This window comes from Halichoerus grypus, chromosome X (genome assembly GCF_964656455.1).
Source record: "Halichoerus grypus chromosome X, mHalGry1.hap1.1, whole genome shotgun sequence".
In the NCBI taxonomy this organism is placed as follows: domain Eukaryota; kingdom Metazoa; phylum Chordata; class Mammalia; order Carnivora; family Phocidae; genus Halichoerus; species Halichoerus grypus.
In genome coordinates this window covers 125,408,037-125,435,394 of record NC_135727.1, presented here as the reverse complement: position 1 = coordinate 125,435,394, position 27,358 = coordinate 125,408,037, and the positions used below count along the sequence as shown (strand labels likewise).

Here is a 27,358-nt window from a genome sequence, read left to right as displayed (position 1 = left end):
CACAGCTGAACTCAGAGCGGTTCTGGGATGTGTCCCACCTCTTCGGTGGGAGGAGCCATGAAGTTACATGGCGGAGTGTGGATACAGGGTGTGAAGAATCGGGGCCAGGGATGAGCTCCATCTCCCACACCAGCGTCTAGTAATATGGAAAAGCACTAAAGCGCACTGGACCCCAAAGCCAGGTTCCCAGAGCAAGGCCACCTCTGCCGCTCCCTCGCCTGATGGACAGGAGCAAGGTGCTTGGCTTCTCTGAGCCTCTGAGTTTCCTCCCTTGTCATTGGAGAAGGGCTGCGGAGCTCAGGCAAGCTAATCGATGTTCATGTGCTTAGAGACCATGCCCGCTTCAGGAAAGTGCTGCGTAAGTGGATGCTCTTGTGTGTTCCTCACTCCATCTGGACCTGGGGGGAAGTGGCTTCCCTGAACGAGTCTGCCAGAGCCATCAGGGAGAGGAGGATTGCTTTTGCTTGGGAGGATTAGAAAGGTTTCTGTTCTGGAGCAGGTTTGTGGGGCCTGAAGGCTAGACAGGAAGGAGAGGGCCTCTTTAATAAAAATTCTTCAAACTTAGAGTGCATTATTTACTGAGAATGGGAAAAAATCTGTAAGTTAGACTTTTATAAAAGTGGATGAATACCACAGATCTTGTTTGTATTTCTGGCCTCTAACCAGGCTACTTCAGGTTGTCTCGTCTGAGTTCTGAAATAGTTGGGAGATGAGTAACTGGGGACAACTCAGATGCGGCCATGGCTCGCCACAGTGGTGCCAGGCTGCGGTCCCGTGGCCGTGTCCCGCGGCCCACTGATGACGATGTTTTGCGTGCTCATGCTGATGAATCACACTGGTGACAGTGTGGTCTTTGCTGTGGGCCCATCAGACTTCCTGAGGGGAAGCTACCTTGGGTACCCTGAGACCCAGTCTGGGACGTGGGGACGCCAGACGTTCACTCCATTTTCAGACCTGTCTGCCGTACTGCCACAGATCTGTGCCCTACAAGACAGGTGTCCTGGAAGCGTGTTTTCCGCATCTCCCGTTAAGAGAAGAAAAGCAACGCACGGTGTGTTTATTCTTGTATGTGGTGCATCTTGAGTCATGGTGACCCACATGAACACCCCATGAAACCCGAGCTGTGTAGTCGCAACCTCCTACCTCCCCACCAGATGCCCCAAAAATGCTTGTGGCCGTCTCAGCGCCGCCTGAGACAGGCAGGCAGAGAGGAAAGAGATGGTACACATGCCTGAGCGCAGTGACGGTGTCTTTGCCAGATTTCACCAAAGCATAGAGCTGGGCTAGCTTAAACCTGGTTATCAAATTCAAAGGCGAGCCTGGCCAGATAGCGTTATCCAAAGTGGCGAAGACCACGTCGAGGGGTGTTCACGTGGCTGACGGCAGCAGGAGGGGGACACGGATGGCGTCCGTGGCACACTCTAAGAAGGACGCAGTTTGCTTTCTGAGGTGTTCTTGCTAAAAATACATCAACCCAACCCAAAGTGAGGGAAATTGTTTAAAAACAAGGCCAAGCCTTACCAGTTTTCTTAAAGTGGGGGCCAAGGTGATGAAAGATAGAGGATCTATTCAAAACAGGCAACCCGGCAAGCGAACACGCGTGACCCTAGGACGCATCCCGCGGCAGTGAAAGGACATCCGCTGCCTGATCGCTGACGTTTGAACAAGTCCCAAGATCGTACACTTGTGTGGATGGTGACTTCTGGCTTCTGATCGTCGCATCGTGACTACGTAAGCTGTTTCCACTTGGGAAGTTTGGGTGGAGGCTGGAGAGGTCTGTGCCGCTCGCCACGTTTTTGTAGGTCTGAAGCAATTTCAGGATGGAAAAGTCAAAAAATTTGTTTTCAGTTTTCAAGGTTTTCCTTTTGCTCATGCAAAGACCCCTTCCTCGTATCTCTCTACTCTTGTCATGTCCTCTCGGGACATGTGGAGTTCAGGTATGTTGTCGTGAAGAGGATCCAATGGAGCAAGTCTGGGCTGCCTAACGTGTGTTTAACCCCAGTGCCTCTTCCACTTTATCCAGTTTAAGTTTCCATAACACGCTTGCCCACTAAATCTTAAGCCCTCAAAGCTCAAGGTGGGGAACTGTGTATATTTGTGCTTGTCTGCTGAGTGCCTGGTACAAGGGAGCACTTAATTTATACACAAGGATTGAACGAGCAAGTAAATAAAACAGGGCATGCAGTGTGCATCGCTGAGCGCCGTGAGATTTCCTTTTTTTTTTTGCTCAGGAGACCTGCAAGTCAATTAGGCCCTTCACCTGCTCTATCCCCTTTTGTGCCAAGAATGGTCATCTTCCTTCCTGTGCAGATAAAGATGCTCAAGCTGTCAGAGACTTATTGCTACGTGAGGTAATATATTCACATATCTCCTTCCCTCCTCCTCTCTCTCCTTTCCTTTTTTTTTTTTTTCCTAAGAAACAGGATTATACTAATCAAGTTTTTGAAATTTTTCTGTTTAACAATGTTGGGGGGCACCTGGATGGATCAGCCCATTAAGCATCTGCCTTCAGCTCAGGTCATGATCCCAAGGTCCTGGGATCAAGTCCCACTTTGGGCTCCTTGCTCAGCGGGGAATCTGCTTCTCCTTCTGCCTGTTCCCCTGGTCATGCTCTCTCTCAAATAAATAAATAAAATCTTTAAAAAAAATAAAGCTGGGAACTTTTCCCTTAACTATTCATCAACATAGTGTTGAATTGCTGTGTCATATCACACTATGAGGATATAGAATGGTTCACCAAACATATCTTCTAAGTGGGGTTTTTTCCCGTTTGTCCCCAGTTATAACCTCAGTTATATAGGTCGTTGGGTGTGTGTTTCAGTTACATCTTTGTACATATCTCTGCTCATTTTCCTGGGATAAATTCCTTATGGTGGAAACACTAAGCAGTTCTGGTAGAATTTTGGCTTCTCCATAAAATCTAGTCCGAAGTGCCGCTTAGCTGACATTATGTGACTTTCTGGTAGTCTCGTGTCTACAAAAGCCCCATTTGAAGCTATTCCCAGTCTTAGGTCAATTTCTCACAGATTAGGAATTATTGCACATATTCCATACTGTCTTACCCATGTGTATGATGTGTCAACAAGCCTGTAATCCAAGCCTAGCTAGAAGGAGGCCCTTTCCGACGAACTAAGGGTATCTTCCCTAGTGTGTTAGCTGCTTGTGGTCTTTCACAGCTCAGTCTCGCCCTCCTGGGTGCCATTTCTGCCAACACCTGCCTGATGATGTGGGTTAGATGCCGTGTCTGGGGGGACAAGAGAGGAAGTGAGTAGGAGACAGGTCTGACTCAGATATATCTTAAAAGTGGACTCTGATGACCCATTAGTAAACCTTACCCACCCCCCCCCAAAAAAAAAAAACCTGATAGGATATGTGATGAAGAAAAGAAACGAAAGAGGTGCGCTGATCAATGAAAGAACGCATGGTGTCCTGGCATTTAGGACCTAGCAACCAAGGGATTTGTTTGTTTGTTTTACTTTTTTATTTTTGTTTTATCTTATTCTTCTTCAAGTGGGCCCCATGTGGAGCCCAACGCAGGCCCGAACTCACGACCCTGAGACTAAGGCCCAGAGACCAAGACCCGAGCTCAAATCAAGAGTCAGCCATCTAACCGACTGAGCCCCACCCCCCGGGCACCCCTGGGACCTAGCAACCGAGAACTTGGAAGGTGAGGACAATGGGTGGCAGAATGTGGGGACAGCGGAAGGCTGAGGAGACGGCCTTGGAGGCGAGCAGCTGGCAGGTGTGCCGGCTGAGACCTCCTGTGTGTCCTGCTGAGGAGCAGCCATGGAGGCGCAAGGAGGGCGTCCTTAGAGGAGCCGCGTGGGCTTCTGTGCGTCTGGCCCGGTGGCCGGCCGCCCTCCTCCCCAGACATTCCTTCCCTCGGAGACTGCGTCACTCCTTAGTGGAGGTATGGCCCCTCTTTGTTGTGTGTGTCTGACTGTGGTAAAGTAGAACACAAAATCGATCATTTTACCACCCCTTTAAGTGTACAGTTCAATGGACATGCATAATGTTGTTCAGCCACCACCACCATCCATGTCCGGGACGTTGGCCTCTTCCCAAACGGAAGCCCTGTCCCCGTTGACCGCCACTGGCCACATTTGTGTCTCCCCCAGCCCCTGGCAACCGCTGTCCTACTTTCTGTGTCTAGGACGCTGCACAGAAGCGGAATCACACCATTTGTCTCTTGGGGACTGGCTTATTTCACTATGATGTCTTCAAGGTTCATCCGTGTTGGAACAAGTGTCAGAATGTCCTTCCTCTTTAAGGCTGAGAAATACTCCCTGTGTGTAGAGACCCCATTTTGTCTATCCATTCATCCATGGATAGACGTTCGGGTTTCCACCTCTTGGCTATTGTGAAGGATGCTACTATGAACGTGGCGGGGGTAGGGGGGCAGGTATTTGCTTTCTCTTCCGTTGGGTATATACCAGGAGCTGGGCTTGCTGGATCATGGGGTAATTCCACATTTAATTTTTCGAGTTTTTGTTGTGTTTTGAGTTTTTGTTGTGTTTCCTGTCCTCCATTGTGTTTTGACTCCTTGACCACACAAGTGTTTGTTTCACTCACTCTCAAAGATTAATTTGCTGTTCCTTGCTTTCCCATTTGGATGCCCATTCCTGGTCTCTTCTGACGTGGATTCGAGTGGTACCACATCAGCGTCACCCACCAGTGAAGACTAAGGAAGGTGCAAGGGGCTGACCAGCACAGAGGGCCACCTAATCCCACGTAGAACCTCTTCAGCTCGCTCCATTCCACAGCCTTTGTGCTGTGACACCATAGTAACGTCATCGTGAGACAGCCTCACTGGGGTTTTTTTAGGTTATTGCTATTTATTTTATTGGTATTTCATTGCCCTGTTTAAAGTCCACCTTTCATACTCCACAAGGCCCACCTTTTCTGAAACTGCCTGTGTCCTCACCATCTGCATGTGTCCTCACCATTTGCTTCCCCTTTTCTCTTTCATATTCTCCAGTCACCCAACGTGTGTAGCCCTCACATTTGGTCTCCTTGGCTAGGGAAAAAAAATAATCTGACTGTCTCTGCGACATGCCATCGTTCCACCCTTAGAAGTAGAGACTTTCCAGTCTGAACCAAAGACCCATCAGAACTCAGGCAAAGTGTGAGGTATACATTGCAAGTGTTAATGAAAACTAGCACCTACTAGAACACTCCATTGAAAGGTTTCCCATCTTGGAGAAAGCATTTCAGAGTTCACAAAGCTCTGTTAAATTCGAAGGATGGAAATTACGTTCAGGTTATAAGCCAGAGTCTGGTAAGAATATTTGTGTTTTAAACTTCCTGAGGCCAGAAAATAACCAGAAAACTACAATTAAGCTCAGTCTTTAAGTGCCCCTTGTTCCTAAGGGTCCTTTACACTGAGCTCACATAGTGATTCCATATATATAGTCGTCAAACCCAAATAGGCAAGCAATAGCTAGTGTTACAAGGAGGGGGAGAAATTAGAGCCCTTCAACATTGCTGGTAGGATTATCAAATGGTACGGCCACTTAAGAAAACAATTTGGTGGTCCCTCAACACGTTAGACATAGAGTTACCCTGTGACCCAGCAATTCCACTCCTAGGTACGTACCCAAGAGAAATGAAAACATATCCATACAGACACTTACACATTAATGTTCATAGCAGCATCATTCATAATAGCCCCAAAGGGAAAACAACCCAAGTGCCCATCACCTGCTCAATAAACAGTAGTAGATGTATACAGTGGAATATTACCGGGCCATGAAAAGGAATGAAGTACCAATACATCTATGGATGAACCCGCAAAACATGATGCTTAGAAGAAGCCACACACAAAGGCCACAAATGGTAGGACTCTGTTTATGGGAGCTACCCATAATAGGCAAATCTGTCAACACAGAGAACCAGGGGCCTGGGGGCGGGAGGGGGGGTTAGGGAAGAACTCCTAAGGAGTACAGCATTGCTTTTATAATTCTCTTAGGGGGCCCTTCCTTTTGGCATACAGTAGACAAACCATAAAATGGCTGTCCTTTCTACCCAGCTCCCGTGTCACAATGGCCCCAATATTCCAGAATTTTCTTTAAAGGTTTTAAAATGTTGGGTAAGTGCCTGTGTAGGTTTGTCCGTGGTACGCAAGTGGAGCCAGAGGACTTTGATGAGACGAGATCCAGACTATCGCAACAGCATCCTTCAAAGTCCTGGTGGTCTTGTCCGATGGTGGGTTGGAAGTGGCCCATTAGGAGAGAAGGGGCCGGCTGCCCGAGGGCAAAGGGGATAGCAAGTGTCTGCGGCAGGTAGCCCCAGAGCGGCGGCGAGAAGCGGATCTCCTCTGGAGCCAAAGACAAACGGGTCAGTGTCTCCACTCTTCCCATTAGGTCATGGAGCTTTTAACATTTCCGTGAGAGCAAGAACGTGGTCGTGTTCCTCTTGACCACATGGCATGGGTTACAGAGACTCTGGGGGTTCTGTTGGGAGTTTCTGACTCAACAGGCCATCAGTGCTGGGCTGGGTCTCCATCCTACAGATGAATTCAGGTTTGAGAAGGAGTTCTGGAGGAGGCCTCCAGGGACACATTTGGCCCACTCAACAAACTTCACATGCCCATTGGGTACCGGCCTTCTACTAAGTGAATTGTGAGTAAGTGACACACTGTTTATGCCCAGCTGGAGGGCGTATGTCAGTAAGTACTTAGGACAAACACCACAAATGCTATCATAACCGTTTGTGCGGGGTGGATGGTGTTCCATCATATGAAAGACCGACAGTTCCTTTGTCCCTTCTACTGTAGGTGGGTATTTGCGTTGTCTCCAGCTTGATCCTGAACCATGCTTCTGCTGATAGTTTGCTCCTTCCCTTCCATTCTTAGAATTTAATGTGTAATTTACACACAATTTGCAGATTGCTAAAAGCAATATCCTCTAAATTCTGTTTGGAAAATATAGTCGCTTTTCATAAAAATCCTTGTTAATACATAACGTTTATTACATGAAGTAATAAGTAATTTTAAATTTCTCACTTTTAATTCCTGATATGGTAAATATCAGTGGATATAAACTGTGAGAACAAGAACTCTTTGGGGTCATCAATAAATTTTTTGGTTTTTTTTTCTTATTGTAGGAAAATATATATAACACTATTGACCATTTTAACCATTTTTAAGGGTCCAGGTCAGTGGTATGAAGTAGCTTCTTGTCTGCAACCATCACCTCCCTCCAGTATCCATCTCCAGAACTTTTTTCAGCTTCCCAAACGAAAACTCCATGACCCAGTAACCGCCTACCTCCACCGCTTCTAAGTGCAAAGGGTGGAGACCTTTTTGGTCCTGAGACCAAGAAGTTTAGGAACTGCCGACCTGGCAGAGAGCCCGGGGCTCGGGAGTGCTGCGGGAGGCTGAGCCGCTACCCACGAGGCCCTCCCGTGCCCTCCCCACCCTCCCTGCTCCCCGAGGTCCTGCTCAGCCCAGGGCCTGGCGCCACTCACCTCCCTCAGAGGCGGCGTGACCTGCCTCTGTCCCGCTTCTCTCCCCTTTCTCGATTCATCATTTACCTTTTAAGAGCATTACGTGTTTCTGGCAAAAAATTAAAACCGAGGAAGAGAGGATGCTGGGCATGGAGGGAAGGTTGTGCAGAGGGAGAGGGAGAGAGAATCCAAGCCGACTCCGCACTGAGCACGGAACCTCATGCAGGGCTGGATCTCATGACCCTGAGATCACGACCCCAGCCAAAACCAAGAGTCGGACACTCAACCGACTGCACCACCCAGGCACCCCAAGGGAGCCATTTCTATACACATGCTTTTGCAACACACATTTTCACTGAGCGAGGTATTTCGAAGAGCTTTCCTTACAAGTACACACCTCTTTCTCCCACGCATACCACACATGAGTGGTAAATCAATACGTCCCAGTGTGGGATGCCCCCATAATAAAGTCCAGACCCCTTGATGCCCTCCATGAACTGGCTTCCACGCCTGCTTCTGCCTTATCTTTATTCATTTCTATACTTGTACCCCTTGTACACCCCCATTTTTCCCCAATTGAAAAAGTAATACTTTTACCTTAAAACATGAAAAAAAAATCACTAGTAATCCCAATAGAGGCATCTTGTCTTGCATTTTTCCAGCTTATTTTAGGATGGGCATAAATAAGATCACACTACAAACTTGTAGTTTTATTATCTGTGTTTTAAATTCAACCCATCACGGATGTTTTCCCACATTACAAAATATTCTACTTTTATATCTGCTAAGTCTTAATGGTGAATGAATAAGAGCTCCTACGTGTAGTTATGTACCAGATGTAATTCATCCTCCATTGCTTCATAACTTTAATGAAGTCTTTGTTACTGTTTTTATTTAAAAAATCATGATCATGACAGAAATACCTTAAAAGGCTTGAACAGCCAGACATCATTTATTTTTTTTAATTTTTTTTTTAAGATTTTATTTATTCATTTGAGACACAGAGATACAGAGAGAGAGAGAGAGAAAGCATGAGCAGGGAGAGAGGCAGAGGGAGAGGGAGAAGCAGGCTCCTCGCTGAGCCAGGAGCCCGATGCGGGGCTCAATCCCAGGACCCTGGGATCATGACCTGAGCTGAAGGCAGACGCTTAACCATCTGAGCCACCCAGAAGCCCCAGCCAGACATCATTTAAAAAATCACAATCCAAGGTCAGAAACAGTGTTGAGTGAAAGAAGCCAGTCACAGAGAAATGCCTACTGCGTGATCCCTGTTTTGAAAAACAGGCAGAATTGAATAAAGATGCTTGGGGGTTCATGCTAAGGTGAAAAAAGATAAAGACAAATAAGGAAGTGATAATGTCATATATCTTAAACCAAGTGGTGTATATGTGGTTATTTGCCCTGTGGTAATTCATTGAGCTGTACACTTAGATTTTGTGTGCTATACGATTCTTCACAATACAAATAGTTTTAAAAACTCATAATCCCTCCAACCCAGTTAAAAATAGCTCCTACTAACTTAGCATACAGACTTCCAGTTCTACTCATATCCATGATTATATGTACTGTTTTGTAACTTACTGTTTGTACTTGATACCTTGGGGACATCTTCCTTTTGGTTACATTATGTTTTAATGGTAATTAGAATGGATGTAATCAAAAAGGTGAAACATATCAACTGTTGGAAAAGAGATAGAGAAACCAGAACCTTCATGCAGTGCTGGTGGGAATGCAAAATGGTGGAGCCACTAGGGAAATGGTTTAGCACTTTCTAAAAAGTTCAGCAACACTTACCATACGCCCCACTAGCCCCACTCTAGATATCTACACAAGAGAAATGAGAACGTATGCCCATACAAAATATTACATAGAAATGTTTAGAGCAGCACTATTCATAATAGCCCAAACTTGGAACCAATCCCAATGTCCAAAAACTTAAACTGTGGCCTATCCCTCCAATTGAATAGGACTCAGCAATGAAAAGGAACAAACTATTCATACATGGCAGGACATGGATGATACTTAAAACATTATGCAAGTGAGCAGAGCCAAACACAAAATATTACCCCTTGCTCGATTCCAGCCATATATTGAACATTAGCACATAGCTCCATTGCATGGATATAGCATAACTTATTTAACCAAGCTCAATTGTTGGACTTGAACATGTGTCCCATTTTTCAGTATTACGAACAGGGCCATGATGACCACTTCATGACTAAATATTTGTGGCCGATCGTAATTATTTCTTTGGACGAATGCCCCAAAATGGAACTGCCTGTTTGAAAGTCGGCACCTTTTAAGGCTTTTGATGAATAGTGCCAAAGGTCCTTCACAAAGTGTGCTCGCTCTGTGCTCCCACCAGCAGAATGTGAACGTCCCATGTCTCCATTCTCAAATATAGCTCTGCGTACCCACGGGGGTTGTTCCAAGCCCAAGGGCCCCACCGTCACAGTGCTCTGTGTTTTTTTGCAGTTCCCTTGGTGTGTGGCCGCCATGTTTCTGTTCATCAATAGCGCTAACTGCCAAGTGGCAGGTTTTGCTATCGCCACGGTTGGATGGATCCTCACCGGTGCTTCCCTGGGCTTCGTGGAATGGAGAGTGTGGCACATGGACAACATCTCTCTCTTTCCCTCTGGCCGGGTCTGTGTGGGAATGTGGAAAGTCTGCCTTTACCACCATATCGGCAACTATAAGAGAGCCACATTGTGTCGCCATTACAGCTACCTTGATAGTTACCTCCCTCTTGATATTCGTGTTTCTCAAAATCTGCTGCTGCTCGCCAGCATTCTAGGCCTTTTAGGGAGAGCCTCTAGTGTCTTTGCGCTTAGAAATGTGTACATGGGAGTTCGTCAGGGGAATGCCACCTTCAATCCTTTTGTTGCTTCTGGAATTCTGGACTTGGCTGCTGGCATCTGTATCTCAATTACTGTGGTCTGGAATTACCACTCCGTGGTGAGTGAAGAGAGTATTACCTTCCCGTCATCTCTCGCTATACCCTTCAAGCCTAGTACTCAGGAGGTTGGCACTGCCTTTCTGGTGGCGTGTCTGGCTGCCTTCATGATGGTGTTAAGTGGGTTACTTTTCCTCGCTTACAAACTCCCCACGGTGAACCAAGTGCACCCTCAAAGTTCAAAGAAGTAAAAGTCCTGGTTGCATTGGCTTTGCGAATCCAGCTTGACCAAGAGTTTATGAGAAATATTAGTAGGATGTTCTATCAAATATTTCCAAAGATTCAAGACCATGGCAAAGGTAGCTTTGGGCAGAAGGTGGCCAACTATTTCCTTCCTTTACCTTCTGTGTCTTTGTTTCATTGATTCACCAGTTCATTGATTGAATTGAGGAAATTTCATTTAAAAAAAAAATCTTCCTCACCTTCCAGTTGGTCTTATTGGATCTGTATTTTAATTATTGTTCAATAAATAATCAATACTATAAACCTAGTGTGTGGAAATGAGATTTTTCTGTGATTCTTACGTTTCCTCTTAAACTTCTGCTAAAAACAACCAACTTTATTTCTTGTGGTATGGTGATAACATCGCTCTATCATGTAAAATTCTCCAAAATATGCAGAAGTAGAATAATAGGAGGAATCACCCCACACTCACTATCACACTCAACAATTATCAAGATTCTGTCATATTAGCTTTATAGCTCCTTGCTTTTAATCTGTTTTTTTCCAAAGGGACATCATCATGTCCCTTCATCCTTATATATTTCAATATCACTTTCTAAAAAATGGACATTTCTTTGCATGACCATATTATACCTAAAAAAATTTAACAATTATTCCTTGTTATCGAATACATATCAGAATTTTTAAATGCCTCAAAAATAATTCTACGATTTTATCTTTTCCACACAAGATGCCCACTCTGTCTCTTAAACTAAAGTACTTCCCTTATCACACCCCCTCTGCCTTTTTTTCTTTTTGAAGATTTAATTTTTAATCTGTACACCCAACATGGGGCTCAAACTCACAACCCCAAGATCAAGAGTCTCATGTTCCACCTACTGAACCAGCCAGGCACCCCTGCCTTTTTTTTTTCTTCTTAATAATTTTGATTTGCTGAAGAAAGTGGGTCGATTGTCCTACCATTAAACTTGTTACATCTCGAGGCTTCATTAGATTCCAGGTCAGCTCTTTGTGGAAAAGTATTTCAAAGGCAATGCCCTGTACTGATACTGAGTACATTATAACAGGTGGCATATGGTAATCTACCTCTTTAGTGATGCTAAGATTGATGCCTAGATCCAGAGGGGAAAACTCAACCCCTCTTGTAAATTTCATCAGCCTTCCACCTTTTGGTGGTCCTTGTGCAAATCAATTATTGCACTAAGGATTACAAGTGGTGACTTTCTAATGTGAACATTCTTGTCAGATTTATTAGCTGGGATGCTCTTGTAAAGAAGAACTTTCCCTCATCAAGTATGGCCACTTGGGTTCTCTAAAATGCAGCTCATACACAAAAGACAAGGTAAATGCTTCATTTTTTTCCCTTTAATTGTTAAATTTCTAGAGGAAGGAGGAAGAATGCATTAATTATCTTGGTGTTGACCTATGTATTTTTTAAATTGTTTTCACTATCAGTTTTCATTTTTGTCTTTTTTCTTTTTTGAGTATCAAGAACTCATGAGATTGTCTTCATGTTTTGGTTTTTTTAAAAAGATTTTATTTATTTATTTGACAGAGAGAGACACAGCGAGAGAGGGAACACAAGCAGGGGCAGAGGGAGAGGGAGAAGCAGGCTCTCCGCGGAGCAGGGAGCCCGACGCAGGGCTCGATCCCAGGACCCTGGGACCATGACCTGAGCCGAAGGCAGACGCTTAACAACTGAGCCACTCAGGTGCCCAAGGACTCCTTTTTCTTAACCACATTGTCATTATCACACCAAGAAAAGTGAATAATTTCCTAATGTAATCAAATACGTAGTCCATATTCAGATTGTCTCATCAATGTTTTTAATGGTAACTTGTGGCTACCTATGTATTCAGAGTGTTTCCCTCAGCTGCATTCATTACTCCTTTTATGATCAGACTGGCCCATCTTTGGCCATGGAGCCACACGGACATGTGGCCTTTGACCATGTCTCTATCAGGATTATTTTAAGATTAAAAAAAAAAACTTTATTCCAGACAATCATAACCTATTTACCTCAAACAACTCTACTTTATCAATAAAATTCATTATATTAAAATGATTTTCCTAAAGAACAAAATAAAGAGAAGGACATATCAGTAATAGAGTTAACAACTATATGCATCAAATGTTAGATGTTGAAATTAAAGTATATTTATTTACTCTGTGTCTAATTACTTTTAATACCAGTGTTCTTAACCTCGTGGAAATTCTCCACAGAATAATTCCCATACACACAAAATTTTGTACCGATTCACAGATCTCTTGAAACCTATTCATGGATCTCACTTTCAAAATAAATGACAGTTTCTTTAAATTGATTTATTGTTTTATGGACATGCTGGAAACTCTCCCTTCTCATAATGTTCAGTTTATTTTTAAAACAAATTAACTTTACCAGCTAAAAACCTACCTACAATATTAATGAGTACAGATATACCCTGCTTAAAATCATTTTATTAAACATTTTTCAGTGACGGTTCCTATGTTTAAAGTTTAAGAAAAAAAGCGTTTTTTTAATCTGCACCCAACGTGGGGCTTGAACTCATGGCCCCAAGATCAAGAGTCACATGCTCTACTGGCCGAGCCAGGCAGGTGCCCCAAAAAATAAAAGCATTTTTTAAAAAGATTTATTTATTTTAGAGAGAGAGCACACAACGGGGAGGGGCAGAGGGACAGGGAGAGGGAGAGAATCTCAAGCAGACTCCCCACTGAGCCCAGAGCCCAGTGCAGGGCTCAATGCAGGGCTCGATCCCACAACCCTGAGATCATGACCCAAGCAGAAACCAAGAATCTGATGCTCAACCAACTGAGCCATCCAGGCGCTCTAGAAAAAAAGCCTTTTTAATAAACTCAAATCATTACTGAAACCATTGTCCTTTTTTTTTTTTCAAGAAACATGACTACAAAAACATGTCAGTATTTCAAAGGGAAGAATTTTTCTGCAGAGACACTATCCAGGAGCAAAGCAAATTCTTTTTTTTTTTTTTTTTAAGATTTCTTTATTTTAGAGAGTGACCGTGCATGAGTGGGGGGAGGGGCACAGGGAGCGGGAGAAAATCTCAAGCAGATTCCCCGCTGAGCCTGGAGTCTGACATGGGGCTCGATCCCAGGATCCCGAGATCATGACCTGAGCCGAAATCAAGAGTGGGCTGCTTAACTGACTGAGCCACCCAGGCGCCCCAGGAGCAAAGCAAATTCTAAACGCAGTAAGATCATGGCACTATCGTAGTCGCGAGGATTTTGAGACATTAGCCTGTCGATAATGTGCATGCCTGCAACCTATGTGCATGCCTGTTTGAACTTTTTCCACCTCTGAGAGCTTGCTGTCGTTTTGATGAAGGTTGCTGAAGTCCATGGACATGGTATTGTTTTCATCTCAACTCTTTCAGCATGTTTTCCAGTATGTTTGAAAAAAAACAAAAAACCTCTAAGTCTTTTCCCAGAGCACGTAGCTCTTTTATGGCCCATGCCTGTTTGGATGATGCTGGAATACTTTTGTAAAAACACTGGATTCCTGACTACGTGTTTTGCTTGAAAAATCTGCTTTTTGCATTCAGCATTTTTTTCATGTTCTTTATGCTCCATTCTATGTCTTAGTGGATTTTTTTCGTAATTTTCCAATTCTCTGAGATTTACATTATATACTGGCAAGGTTTTGCCCGTTGAAAACCTGTATTGTGACAGTGTGCTCAGTACACGCTGGTATTAGCCATATCCCTCCTCCTGGAATCCAGAGTTGCTCCATTTAATGAAACTCTTCACTAGCTGATTCTCTATCCCCATCAATTGAGGGATACTTCCCATGACTCACGGTCAATCATGATTCCTGCGGCCTGCACAGCAGTCCCGTCCCATTTTTGTTATTAAAAATACTTTAACATTTTAATAACAATTTAGTAAAGTATAGTTCACATACCATCAAAAACCACATATACGAGTGGTTTTTAGTGTATTCACGTAACTGCAGCCAGCAGCACTTACCTGATTACAGAACATTTCATCGCTCCAAGAAGAAACTCCACTAGCAGTCCTCATTAGTCTTTGAGGCTTTTCTGTGCCTCAACAAGATGACCTAGGTGCATCATGTACATTTCAGGCCCAAGACCTTGAACTAGCATGCCATTCCTTCAGTGAGCCCAAGACATGCAGATGGTATTTAGAAATGAACAATTTAGACACTGGTGGTGCTCATTCTTTGCCTTTGTATCTAGGTATTTTAGTGGACAGGAGTAGGATATATGAATTTTTAAGAGAAAAAATATTATAAAACTTTTTTCAATTCAAACTTACAGACTCTTTAGCTGCAATATGATATTACGTTTCTTTCTCCCAGATTGAAAACCCACCAATATTTTTTTTAAGATCTATTTATTTATTTGAGAGAGAGAGAGCATGCCCGTGAATCGGGGTGGGGGGCGGGGCAGAGAGAGAGAGAAGAGAAGCAGACTCCCCCTGAGCATGGAGCCTGATGAAGGGCTTGATCTCACGACCCTGAGATGGTGACCTGAGCTGAAATCAAGAGTCAAACACTTGGGGCACCTGGGTGGCTCAGTCATTAAGCGTCTGCCTTCGGCTCAGGTCATGATCCCAGGGTCCTGGGATCGAGCCCCACATCGGGGTCCCGGCTCCACGGGAAGCCTGCTTCTCCCTCTCCCACTCCCCCTGCTTGTGTTCCCTCTCTCGCTGTGTCTCTCTGTCAAATAAATAAAATCTTAAAAAAAAAAAAAAAGAGTCAAACACTTAACTGACGGAGCCACCCAGGCGCCCCCCAAACCCAACAATATTAACATATTTATTCTGTGAGATATAAAAATTTTTAAATATTACTGATATCACTATTAGCCATAAGACTACTGAATAAAGCTTAAGGTTTCTTTTAAGCCCTGTTTGTCTCTAAAATGCATTGTATTAGGTGTATATAGTCAAAATACAGCATTGTGAAATTTGTTGATATAATGATGGTTATATCACCAAGTCGGTAAGCAATGCAGTTTATTCATTTCATCTTGTTTTCTGTCTTTACTTTTGTGTTTTTGACATAGTTTTATTTTTTGAATATGTGAAATACTTATTTTCAAGTCAAAGTTACTAAACCAGATTTAGTCTCAATAAGCGTCTGTTCCTATCCTCATTCTATTCTTTCCCATCTTAGATAACTTTTTTTAAGATTTATTTATTTATTTAACAGAGAGAACGAGAGAGCACAAGCAGGGGGAGTGGGAGAGGGAGAGCAGGCTCCCCGCTGAGCAGGGAGCCCGATGCGGGGCTCGATCCCAGGACCCTGAGATCATGACCTGAGCCGAAGGCAGACACTTAACCGACTGAGCCACTCAGGCACCACCCCGTCTTAGACAACTTTTAAATTTTTGGTTAATTTTCCAATATTTTCTTTTGCAAATATGGATGTTGCATATTCATATTCCATCTTTTTCAAAATGCAACCATAGTATATATATTATCTGGTGTGTAAATATATACCTGTCTTTTTCACTTGACAAGAAATTCCTGCAGATCACTTGATCAGCCTACAGAGGTCTTGCCCACTGTGTTAAGGCTGCATAGTATTCCATGTGTGGCTGCTCCCGAGTTTATTCAGCCAGTTAGGTGTCTCCGCAAGTGTATATGTATTATACCTTTGTGCATACCTCTTTTTGTATTTTTGCCAGCGTATCTTTAGGATAGATTCCTAGGACTCCGGGAGCACAGGGTCAGTACACACAGGATGATACACTTTGCGTTCCCACGAGCAATCTATGAAAATGCCTGCTTCCTTGTGGCCTTGTCCAAAAAAAAAAAAAAAAAAAAAATACTCTGTAAAACTTTTGAATTTTTCTTCCGTATGATAGGTGAGAAACGGTATCTCCATATCGTTTCCAATGTATATTTCTCGTTAGCGAGGATGAGCATTTTATCAAATGTCTTACGGCTATTTTCCATTTCTTCAGTGATCTGTCAGTCAATTATCTGCAGCTGTGTAATCAGTTCTCCCGAAGCTTCGTGGCTTCAAGCAACACACATTTATTATCTTCCAGCTTCTATGAATCAGTGGTTTGAGAACAACTTAGCTGGATCCTCTGCTTCACAGTCTTTCACACAAGCTGCAACCAAAATGCCAACCCGGCCATTGCTGTCCCTGGAAGGCTCCAGTGGGGAAGCCACCTCATGGTTTACTTACTTTGTTGTTGGCAGGATGCATTTCATTGGCTCCTCGTAAGCTATTGGCCTTAGTCTTCAGTTCCTTGCCAGATGGGCCTCTCGGTAGAGCGTCTCAAAGCATGGCAGCTGACTTCATCAGAGCGAGGAAGGGAGAGAGCAGCAGAGAGCGCCAGCAGGATGGAAGTCATGGGTTTTTGTTCAAGTTAATCACGGAAGTCACAATCCCATCACTTTTGCCATTTTCGATGCATTAGAAGCAAGTTGCTGGGTCCAGCTCACGGTCAAGGGGAGAAGATCAAGGGCACTAATATGAGGAAGGTGGGGATCCTTGGAGTGCATGTCACAGATGCCTACCACTAACCTACTCATATTTCTAGCCCATTCTTCTACTGAGTTTGTCGATATTCTTGATGTTTAGGAGACCTTAATATAGTAGGTATATTTGCCCTTTGCCCTCTGCGCCTTCACTTACAAATACCTTTCTTAATCCCCTCTTAATTTTTATTTTCGAACTTCGCTTACTGCATTTTTTGTTATGCAAATGATTTTGGTAAAGTATATATTGTCTAATTATCAATCTTTTATGCTTCTGGTATTTGAGTCATAATTTAGGCATATTTTTTCCACCCCCCTGTTCAAAAAGCATGTGTTTATTTTTTCCCTAATACTTCATTTTTACTGTATTCATTTAGACTTTATCCTGACATACACTGTGAGATATTGGGCCAAATTTACCTTTTAAAAATGATTCTCCTTGGGGCGCCTGGGTGGCTCAGCCGTTAAGCGTCTGCCTTCGGCTCAGGTCATGGTCCCAGGGTCCTGGGATCGAGCCCCGCATCGGGCTCCCTGCTCCGCGGGAGGCCTGCTTCTCCCTCTCCCACTCCCCCTGCTTGTGTTCCCTCTCTCGCTGTGTCTCTCTCTGTCAAATAAATAAATAAAATCTTTAAAAAAAAAAAAAAAATGATTCTCCTTTTGTACCATATTACTTAATTAAAAAAACAAAAGCAAAACAACAAAAACCCTGGGGCACCTGGGTGGCTCAGTCCATTAAGCATCTGCCTTCCGCTCAGGTCATGATCCCGAGGTCCTGGGATCGAGCCCTGCATCGGGCTCCCTGCTCAGCAGGGAGCCTGCTTCTCCCTGTGCTCTCTCTGTCAAATAAATAAATAACATCTTTAAAAAAAAAAAAACGAACCTAGTATCTTTTCTACACTGATTTGAGATGCTGCCTTTTTTTCATATAGTAAATTCCACAGATATTGGATCCATTTATGGACATTCTATTTGACTTCTTTAGAGTATTTGTGTATTGATGTGCCAATACTATACTGTTTTAAATTTTAAAGTCCTATTTTAAAATAAAATGTTTGGGGAGCCTGGCTGCCTCAGTCGGAAGAGCATGTGACTCTTGATCTTTGGGTCATGAGTTTGAGCCCCACATTGGGTGTAGAGATTACTTAAATAAATAAATTTTTAAAATGCTATGCCATATGATGTGCTTCTTTGCTCCCCATCCTTAGAATTTCTTAGTTGTTTCTGCTTATTTTTCAATATGAATTTCATAATCACCTTGTGTTACTCCAGACTGAAAAAAAAAATGTTAGTATTTTTATTAGGATCATGCTAAGTTTATAAGTTAACTTAGGAATAATTTACATATTTATAATATTAAGTCTCCTTATTCAGGAACATGGTATGGATCTTTCCCTCTGTTCAATTCTACTTTTGTTTTTTGAGGAATGTTTAAGGTAGTTTTTTTTTGCATTGGGTTGTTTCCAGAATGAGGCAAATATGAAAAAAGGTACTATTCACATTTGCATTTAGATTTATGAATGAATGCATTTTTATTTCTCTTGGATAGATATCTTGGAGTAGGATTGCTGGGATGTATGCTTAGACTTTCAACCCATATTTACTTTTTCCATTCAGGCCTTAGGTTGTGTGTGTGGGTTATAGGGGTCATAAATATTTCTTCTCTTTTGGTGATATTAATACAACAGTTAAGATTTGGTTTTTTTAATTTTGTATTACGGGACACTCGAGTGGCACAGTCAGTTAGGCGTCCGACTCTTGATTTCAGCTCAGGTCATGATCTCAGGGTCGTGAGATCGAGCCCGGTATCAGGCTCTGCACTCAGCGTGGAGTCAGCTTGGGACTTTCTCTCCCTCTCTCTCTGTCCCCAGCCCTGCACTCACGCATGCTCTCTCTCTCTCTCTCATAAATAAATAAATCTTTAAAATCAATAAATCAATAAATCACTGCTCCGAGGACCCCACCCAGTAGGTATGCCCTTCATGGACTGTGGAATGCCTTTTTCTCCCAAACTTCGTATGTGGCCCAGTCAGCTCCCAGGGTAACTTCTAAGCCCTCCTAACACCCTATCTGATATATTCCAAAATCCTGCTTGAGGCCAGCTGAGGAGAGAGACAACTCCAGCTCATTCACTCACTGATGAATTCCTTCCCCAAACATTCACTGGGTATTTCTCACATGAGAGGAGCCGCCAAAACATTTAACCAAGAACTTTAAGGATCTAGTGCGTACAAAGCATGCACCTTCTACTCGTGCATCTTGATTGCTCACACTTTTCACAAGGCTCTTCAAATGTTTAAATGGCCTCAATGAAACTAAATAAATGACTAAAAAAATAAGGTATTAATGGTTAAAAATTAGACATACTCACTTTAATCTGGAGCGACAGACTGAGTGAGGGTCATACTGAGTTCACCAGAGAGAATTCAAAGGACTAGCATGGAATGTCCTTCTTTTTAAAGAATATTTATTTAAGTCTTTGAGAGCATAGGGTTTGAAAATTTTTTCCCACTGTGACATAAGTCTATCAGCTATTTAAATACATGTTCCAAAAACACTGCCTGTGGACCCAAGTGGGCTGGGTGCTCTGTTAGAATGTTAAACAGTCATTTTGCCCTTAGGCTTTGTATCATGATTTGTGGGTGACGGATTCTTCCTCTCTGATGGAGGTTTTGTAAAATTTTAATGGCATTCCTTAGTAAATCTCCTTTCTGTGCTGACCACTATTTGCATAATGCCCTTAGCTCTCAAGCATTGGGAACTAGGAGGAAATAACACCCTTTTGCATTTAGTTAAAGAGTTCCTGGCTTTCTTCCCAAGTCTTTGAAAGGCGCGGGATGGCAATTCTGAGTCCCATTCAGACCTTCAGGGCTGGCCTTGGACTGAGTCCCATGTATTCTCCATGCAACCACAAGAATGGCTTGTAAAATGGTTCCTAGGTAAACATCATGTTTCCCCCAATGAAATCTCTCCCTATAATAGGTCTAATTAAGGCCAACTTTACATATAGGGGATTTGAAAGTGGATTTGTGTAATTTAAGTGGATCAAAACCATGGGTTTCTTGGAAAATGGAAGCTCGTAGAAGACATGCTTATGAGGAAGCGTTGCCCGAACGCACTTCTCTCCCAGAAGAGAGATGGTGACCATGGAGAGAGTGGCTCAACTGCCATCTGTTGGTCACAGAAGCAAGTGACTGAGTTGGCTTTGGTGGAAATTAGGTGGTGACCCTCTGCTGCCTTCAGTCTCAACAGAGAGCAAGCGGATGGGTCATAAAGACTTTAGATACAAAAGACGAGGGGATCACCAAGGCAGGGTCTGCCTTGAGGGAGAAGGGTAAAAGAAGAAAAGGAAAAAAATGTGTTTCAAGACCTTCTGAAGTATTCCAAAAGAATATTCTTTTGGAAAGAATATTTTTTACAGGAATAAGCAAAGAGAATGTATCCTGTGTATTTCCAGTTGGTGCTGGCGGATGCTATAAGGGCTGGTGATATTTCTTTCATTCTTTCTCATAGAGATCCTTCCAAGGTAGCCAGGAGCCAGAGAGATGCCATATGGCACTTGGGCTGGAGACGAAATCAAAAGTGCCAGAACATTCGTTGTTGAGACCCCAGGAAATAAAGAGACCACATAAGGGTAACAGCACTCCCAGTCTGAGGGAGGAAGGGTGGCCCAGGTTAGTGCTGACAATTCCTTCATCCTCCCCAGCCTTCCCCTCAGTCCCACCTCGGACTCTGAGGAAACACCAGGAGGTGATAGTTGTCATAATGCCCAATATATTGATGTTTCATAGTTCATGGATTGCTTTCACCTTTCTCTTTCTGGCAGCCCTGGACAATGTGCCGGGTTGGCTTGAGCACCGGGAAGCACAGAGTTCCTGTGGCAGAGAAAGGATGCAGGGCGGGCGGCTCCCATCTTCCACACGAGGGATCAAGATGGAGAGATTCTAAGCGGCTTGTCCCTGGTCGGAAAGAGGAGCCGGGGTGAAACCTGAGGTCTTTAGACACAGTCCTCCAAAATAGTGGTGAAAGCAGTAATAGAATTATCTGCTGGAGAGCTGTTTTTCTGCTCCAAAAGCTCACTGTCCACATGACTGAGGGGTCTTATCGGAGACTTCACACACCACCACAATGTCCTCTGCATATTCTCCTTAGGACATGTGCTCTTCCTCTGTAAGAATGACGCACGACTTCTGGAGCCTAGAAGATTCCATCCATCTGTCTTTCCTAGAGTTCTCTTGTCTCCTCTTCTAAGAGAGAGACTCCTCCAACAGAGAAAATCAGGGGAGCAGCAAATAGTGTGTGTGGGTTCTCTGTGAAATGTCAGAAGTCCATCTAGATTCCTGACTGGCTATACTTGTGTATTCTAGAGAATACAGATGTCCTACTGCTGCTGGAGCATACGCATCAAATTCGGGAGAAAACATATGCCTTCTTTTTAAAATATCAATAAATTCTTCCCCATAATAGACCCAAATTGGAGACAACCCAAATGTTCATCCATGGGAGAAAAGATACACAAACTGGGCGTGCCCATACCATGGAATGCTGAACCACAACAGAAACGAGGGAGCAGTGGTGTATTCAACAACGCAGGTGAATCTCAAAAACATTATGCTGAGCAAAAGAGAGCGACCAAAGATACATTATGTTCTGTGTGTTTCCATATATGTGTAGTTCAAGAATTTGCAAACATAATTTATGGTGGGGGACACCAGAATAGTGATCACACATGGGTGAAGGGCAGACCTAGGTGGCTATTGACTAGCAAGAGATCAGAATATTCTTTTTACCCTAATGGAGGTTACAGGGGAAGCTGTGTACAAATTCCTTGAGTGGCACATGTAAGGTGAGTAGTTTTTACTCTTTGTAAGTTACACCTCAACTAAAGTATGAAACAAAAAGTAAAAAATAAAAATAAAAATTTGAGAAACAAGACAGAGGATCATAGGGGAAGGGAGGGAAAAATGAAAGAAGACGAAACCAGAGAGGGAGACAACCATAAGAGACTCTTAATCTCAGGAAACAAACTGAGGGTTGCTGGAGTGGTGGGGGGTGGGAGGGATGGGGTGGCTGGGTGATGGACACTGGGGAGGGTATGTGCTATGGTGAGCGCTGTGAATTGTGCAAGACTGATGAATCACAGACCTGTATCTCTGAAACAAATAACACATTATATGTTAATAAAAAAGAATAAAAATAAAAATAAAAACACAAGTTTTTCCCACTCCTTATTCGTGATCACCCTTCTGCGTTTTTCTCTCCTCTGCACAGTTGTGTCCCTGGTTCACTTTAACATCATGCTTAGTGTGTGTGAGGTTCTAGAATTTTGATCATAAGCAAGCAGTTTTAAATTAAAATTGTATAAATTTACAACCTTAAGCATAGTTAGGTGACGACCAGAGGTAAGGTAGACTACAGAGGGGGATGAATGGTGTTGACCTTTGCAACCGAAACAAAACCAAAAGAGGCCTCATGAGGGCCTATGTCAATATCTCTCCATGGATCCTTGTCCAAGGAAACGTAGGGAAGGTGCATCCCTTTATAAAAGCATTGGCTTTTAAAGTCTTTAGTCACAGGGAGATCAAGGAGGCAAGTATTTATATTTTCCCATCTGTTGCTGCCCTTCAAGATTCAGTTTCATTTTTTATGGAACATAGAGAAGGCCACAGATAGCCATTATTATCATTGACATAGAATTTGTCCATTTGTAATGCTTTTTTGTTGTGAATAAATGCCATCTGCTATTAGGAGAGCCAGGAAGCACTGCGTCAACAGCGAGGGCTCGAGAGCCTGGCTTCGCCGTTTATATCTATGTGACCTTGAGTAAATTACTTAACCTCTCTGTGCTCAGTACCCTCACCTAGAAAATGGGATCATAATGGTACATCTATCATTGGGCTGTCATGAGGATTGAATGTGTTACTATTCATAAACTATTTGCAACAGGGCACGACGTATACAAAACACAAGGTGTGCGTAATAAATACTCGGGAGGAGACAGGATAGGGCGGGCTCTGTTCAGAGCCCCAAACTCTACCTAACCAAACCTCTTTTACGATAGGTGGTTCATCTCTCCTCGTGGATCTTTTCATGTTGGCTGGACCTTTTCCCCTCTCTGTGTGAAATTTCCTAGCACTCCGAGGACTGTTTGCCATTCTCCAATCTTCCAAACGCTTGGGTCCTTCTACATGGCCCACGGGGAAATTTTAAAATAGGATATAGGGAGTCTTTCACATTTGGCCCTCGGGAAAAACAAGTTCCCACTCCATCGGTTTCAGACGCAGATGCTCCAAAACTTCCCTGAACTGGCATGTGTTCCTGCATATGTGATCTTCTCCTTCCTAATGCCTTCATGCTGGCAAAACTCACCGGGCCTGTGGTCCGTTCCCTTCAGAACTCCATTGGTAAGGAAACACTATTCCTGGAGAGTGAGGTCATCAGGCTGGCAGGCAACCCCAAACTCATTTGGCTAATGTAGCTAAAACTCCTGCCTTCGTGCCATTAGAAAGCACATTCCCCAGGAGATTGTGGCACAGCAGATACGGTGTCGGGAATATCAGGCTTCATAGCAAGGAGCTGTATTTCAGAGACCCCTCAAATCTTCTGCACGGGCAGTCGCTTCTGTTACCCACACACCAGCCCCCTCTGAGCAGATCCTGCCTCATTCCCTTCTGCTAATCAGCAGAGGCAGAAACCCTGGGAGGATCATGTTCTGATTATGCCCGCCACGGACTCCCAAGGATTCAAATGGAAAAAGATCCAAATAAGCTACTCCACAATCTAGATTTTCCTTCATAGAAGACACTTGCTTCGTGCACAATACCTCAGGCTATTTTTACGTTGTACCCCAAAGAAGGCAACATCTAAAGGTGGAGTTTGAGCAAGTGATGGGTAAAAAAAGTAAATAGGCATGATTTGTTGTGTACAACATGCTATAGATCGTCAAGGTCATGTTTATTCTGTTTTTAATTTAAAAATATGTACGTAGGGGCACCTGGGTGGCTCAGTCGTTAAGCGTCTGCCTTCGGCTCAGGTCATGATCCCAGGGTCCTGGGATCGAGCCCCACATCGGGCTCTCTGCTCCGCGGGAAGCCTGCTTCTCCCTCTCCCACTCCCCCTGCTTGTGTTCCCTCTCTCGCTGTGTCTCTCTCTGTCAAATAAATAAATAAAATCTTTAAAAAAAAAGTATGTAAACCATACAAATTATAGAAAAAGATGAATGAGTATAGAAAAAATAAGAATGAGTCTCTGCCCCTCTCAACTGATCAGATTGCCCTTTTTGTGAGCATCCTCCTAAACTTTTAAAAATGTATGTACAGGGGCACCTGGGTGGCTCAGCTGGTTAAGCATCTGCCTTCAGCTCAGGTCATGGTCCTGGGGTTCTGCATGAGGCTCCCTGCTTAATGGGGAGCCTGCTTCTCCCTCTCCCTCTGCCGCTCCCCCTGCTTGTGCTCTCTCTCTCTGTCAAATAAAGAAATAAAATCTTTTTAAAAATGTATGTACATAACTATTTGTAGATCTATAAAGAAAATTATATGTGTTTTCTTTTGACACAAATGGTCATACTATATGTATTATTTTTCATTTTCCTTTTTTTTTTTTTTTGGTGTACTGCAGAAGTTTCTTCAGTTCATGTGGATTCACTCATTCTTGGTAATGGCCGTGTAATATTTCACTATAATCCTGTATGTACCATCATGTAGTTAACCATTCCTCTATTACTAGACATGTATTTATTACTATTTATTTCCAATTTCTCTCCCTGATAAATGGTGCTGGAACTAACATCTCTCTATGTATATTTTTGCAAACTCTTAGCAGCACTTCCGTATATAACTCCTGGAATTGGAGTTGCTGGACAAGAGTTATGAACAGTTCCACGTTTGAGAGATATGTCGCATCGTGTTCCAAAAATGCCTTGCAGATTAATACTGTCACCATGGTCATTTTATCCTTACCTAAAATATTTAGAACCCTAATTGAAGGCCAATACATATACAGGACGCTTAAATATAACTTTTAGACAAGGGCAAGCCATAAATATTTAGCACCTTCTAAATTGTGGATCGCTCAGTTTATTTCTTCTCTTGGGTGTTCCTGGCTTGATTTCACGATGCCTCCACCTTGTTTTCAGTCAACCTGAATTGAAGCACTATTTCTCAAACTGATGGGCCTCTTTCTTAGTTATTTGGCCTGGGCTTTCGGCATCAGCCTAGCCAGCAGCAGATCCTGATGTGCGTGGGAGTTTAACAGCAGTTATTCTCGTTGTGTTCATTGGACTTTGGGAAACTTTCTATTTTCAAAGATTTAACATCTCTGGCTCCATTGTTGAGTTGTTGATGCACAGCAGGATCAACGGGAGCTGGGTCATATCGGAGAAAATCTGGTACATGCAAGATCTGATATTGTTGGTGAAGTTTATGAAGTCAGTAGTCCTGATCTTTGGCTGGGTGGCACTTTTGGTCTGCCGGATCCATGCCCCATACCCAGATTTCCTTTGATCGTGTTATGACATCTCTGCCTTTCTTGTCTTCAGCTATAGTTGTACTATGATTACAGTGAGCTGGAATTTCACTGCGGATTTTTATGGCCAAACCACCCTTGACTTCCCACTTAGCTTTCCCATTGGAAAAGAAATGCTAATAAGGAAACGCTTCTCCTACGTGTTCCCGCTAGGACTCACAATTGCCACCCTCTCGAGAATAAGTGCCGCCATGTTCTTCCGTGAAACAGTGGAGTCAAGTGAAACCCATGGCTGTGGGCAAACGTCCAAAACAAAAGGTCTGAATGAAGGGCCTACTCTTTGGAATGACTGCCAATAGTTTTCTTGAAGAAATGTCCTACCTACATATCATATTGTTGTAATCATCTGCTCATTTAAAATAAAACGTATTTGGTTTTTTGAGGTGTGTCTGAAGTTTTTATTCTATTCTACTCTATTCTGCAAACGTCTTCCTTTCTTTGGCACTTTTCACTTCCTGAAATCTGTAGACAAATGTATTGCATGCATACACTGTCAAAGCTCAAAGGGAGGAAAAAATACTTGTGTAATGCAAGCACACCGGTGTGAGCGTAAATGCACACAACCAACTCGAAGCCAAATCAGAGGTTATTAATTAGCTCACATATACACACAGGAAAATAATCATGTTTAGAGCTTAGAGATCTCTTTCTTTTTTAAAAATTTTATTTACTTAAGTAATCTCTATACCCAGTGTGGGGCTCAAACTCACAACCCTGAGATCAAGACCTGAGCTGCGATCAAGAGTCAAATGCTTAACTGACTGAGTGACCCAGGTGCTTAGAGATCTTTAAGACGTTATAATCGGTTAGGTTAGAACAGGGTTTCTCAACCTCAGCACTATTGATATTTTGGCCTGGGTTCGTTTGGGGGTGGGGGACTATGCTGGACACTGCAGAATGTTTATCAGCATCTGTTGCCTCTACCCACTAGATGCCAAAGGCACTCCCTCTCCCCACCCTGTCGAGACCAAAAAATGTCTCCAGACATTTCCCAATGTTCTCTGGGGGGCAAAATTGCTCCCCATTGAAAACCTCTGGGTTATAGGTAGCCAGCAAGCCTGGCTAATGAACACTATGGCATGTTGAGTGGATTTTGAGGAAAACTATGGAATAAAACTTCATCGGCTCAATATATCATAACATCCATTTGCCTAGGTCTTTGGCTACCTTTAACTCAAGGGTCTACTAGGGGTGATTTTGCTTCCCTCCCCCAGGGGACATTTGACAATATCAATAAAAAATGTAATTTTCATTTTTTTTAAACAGGCTCCCCACCCAGCGTAGAGCCCAGTGTGGGGCTGGAACTCACAACTGTGAGATCAAGACCTGGTCCGAGATCAAAAGTTGGACACTCAACTGACTGAGCCACCCAGGCGCCCCCAAAAATGTAATCTTTGAAGTATAAAACTCTATGGTAGGGTTAGGTAGCTAGATAGATATAGCCGATGAGAAAATTGGGTAACTTGGGGGGTAAATCTGAAGAAATTGCCTGAAACACAGCCTGGAATACAAAGACATTGAAAATATGAAAGAGCACTTAAGAGCACGACACATAGAGTGAGAAGGCCTGATGTATGTCCGTCTCCAGGAATTTCAGTGGAATACAAATAGACTGTGAAAAAGGTGATATTTGAACTGAGGTTGAAATTTTTCCAGAATTAGCGAAAGATCTGATTCCTCTGATGGAGAAAGTACATTGAGTCTTGAGTAGGATAAATAAAAATAGATTCACACCTATCATAGTGAAAACGCAGAAACTTCAGATACAAGGAGAAAGTC

General features: G+C 43.2%; 1 protein-coding gene and 1 pseudogene across 1 annotated transcript; both read left to right on the top strand.

Moving 5' to 3' along the window:
* Positions 1-3,677: 3,677 nt before the first annotated feature.
* On the top strand, positions 3,678-10,848 carry CLDN34 (claudin 34). The gene is made up of 2 exons (XM_036092700.2): positions 3,678-3,910; positions 9,922-10,848. Exons 1-2 carry the CDS (start codon positions 3,689-3,691, stop codon positions 10,588-10,590), a joined length of 891 nt encoding a protein of 296 aa, XP_035948593.2. The 5' UTR covers positions 3,678-3,688; the 3' UTR covers positions 10,591-10,848.
* Positions 10,849-25,176: 14,328 nt separating this feature from the next.
* On the top strand, positions 25,177-25,878 carry LOC144380408 (uncharacterized; annotated as a pseudogene).
* The last annotated feature ends 1,480 nt before the right edge of the window (positions 25,879-27,358 follow it).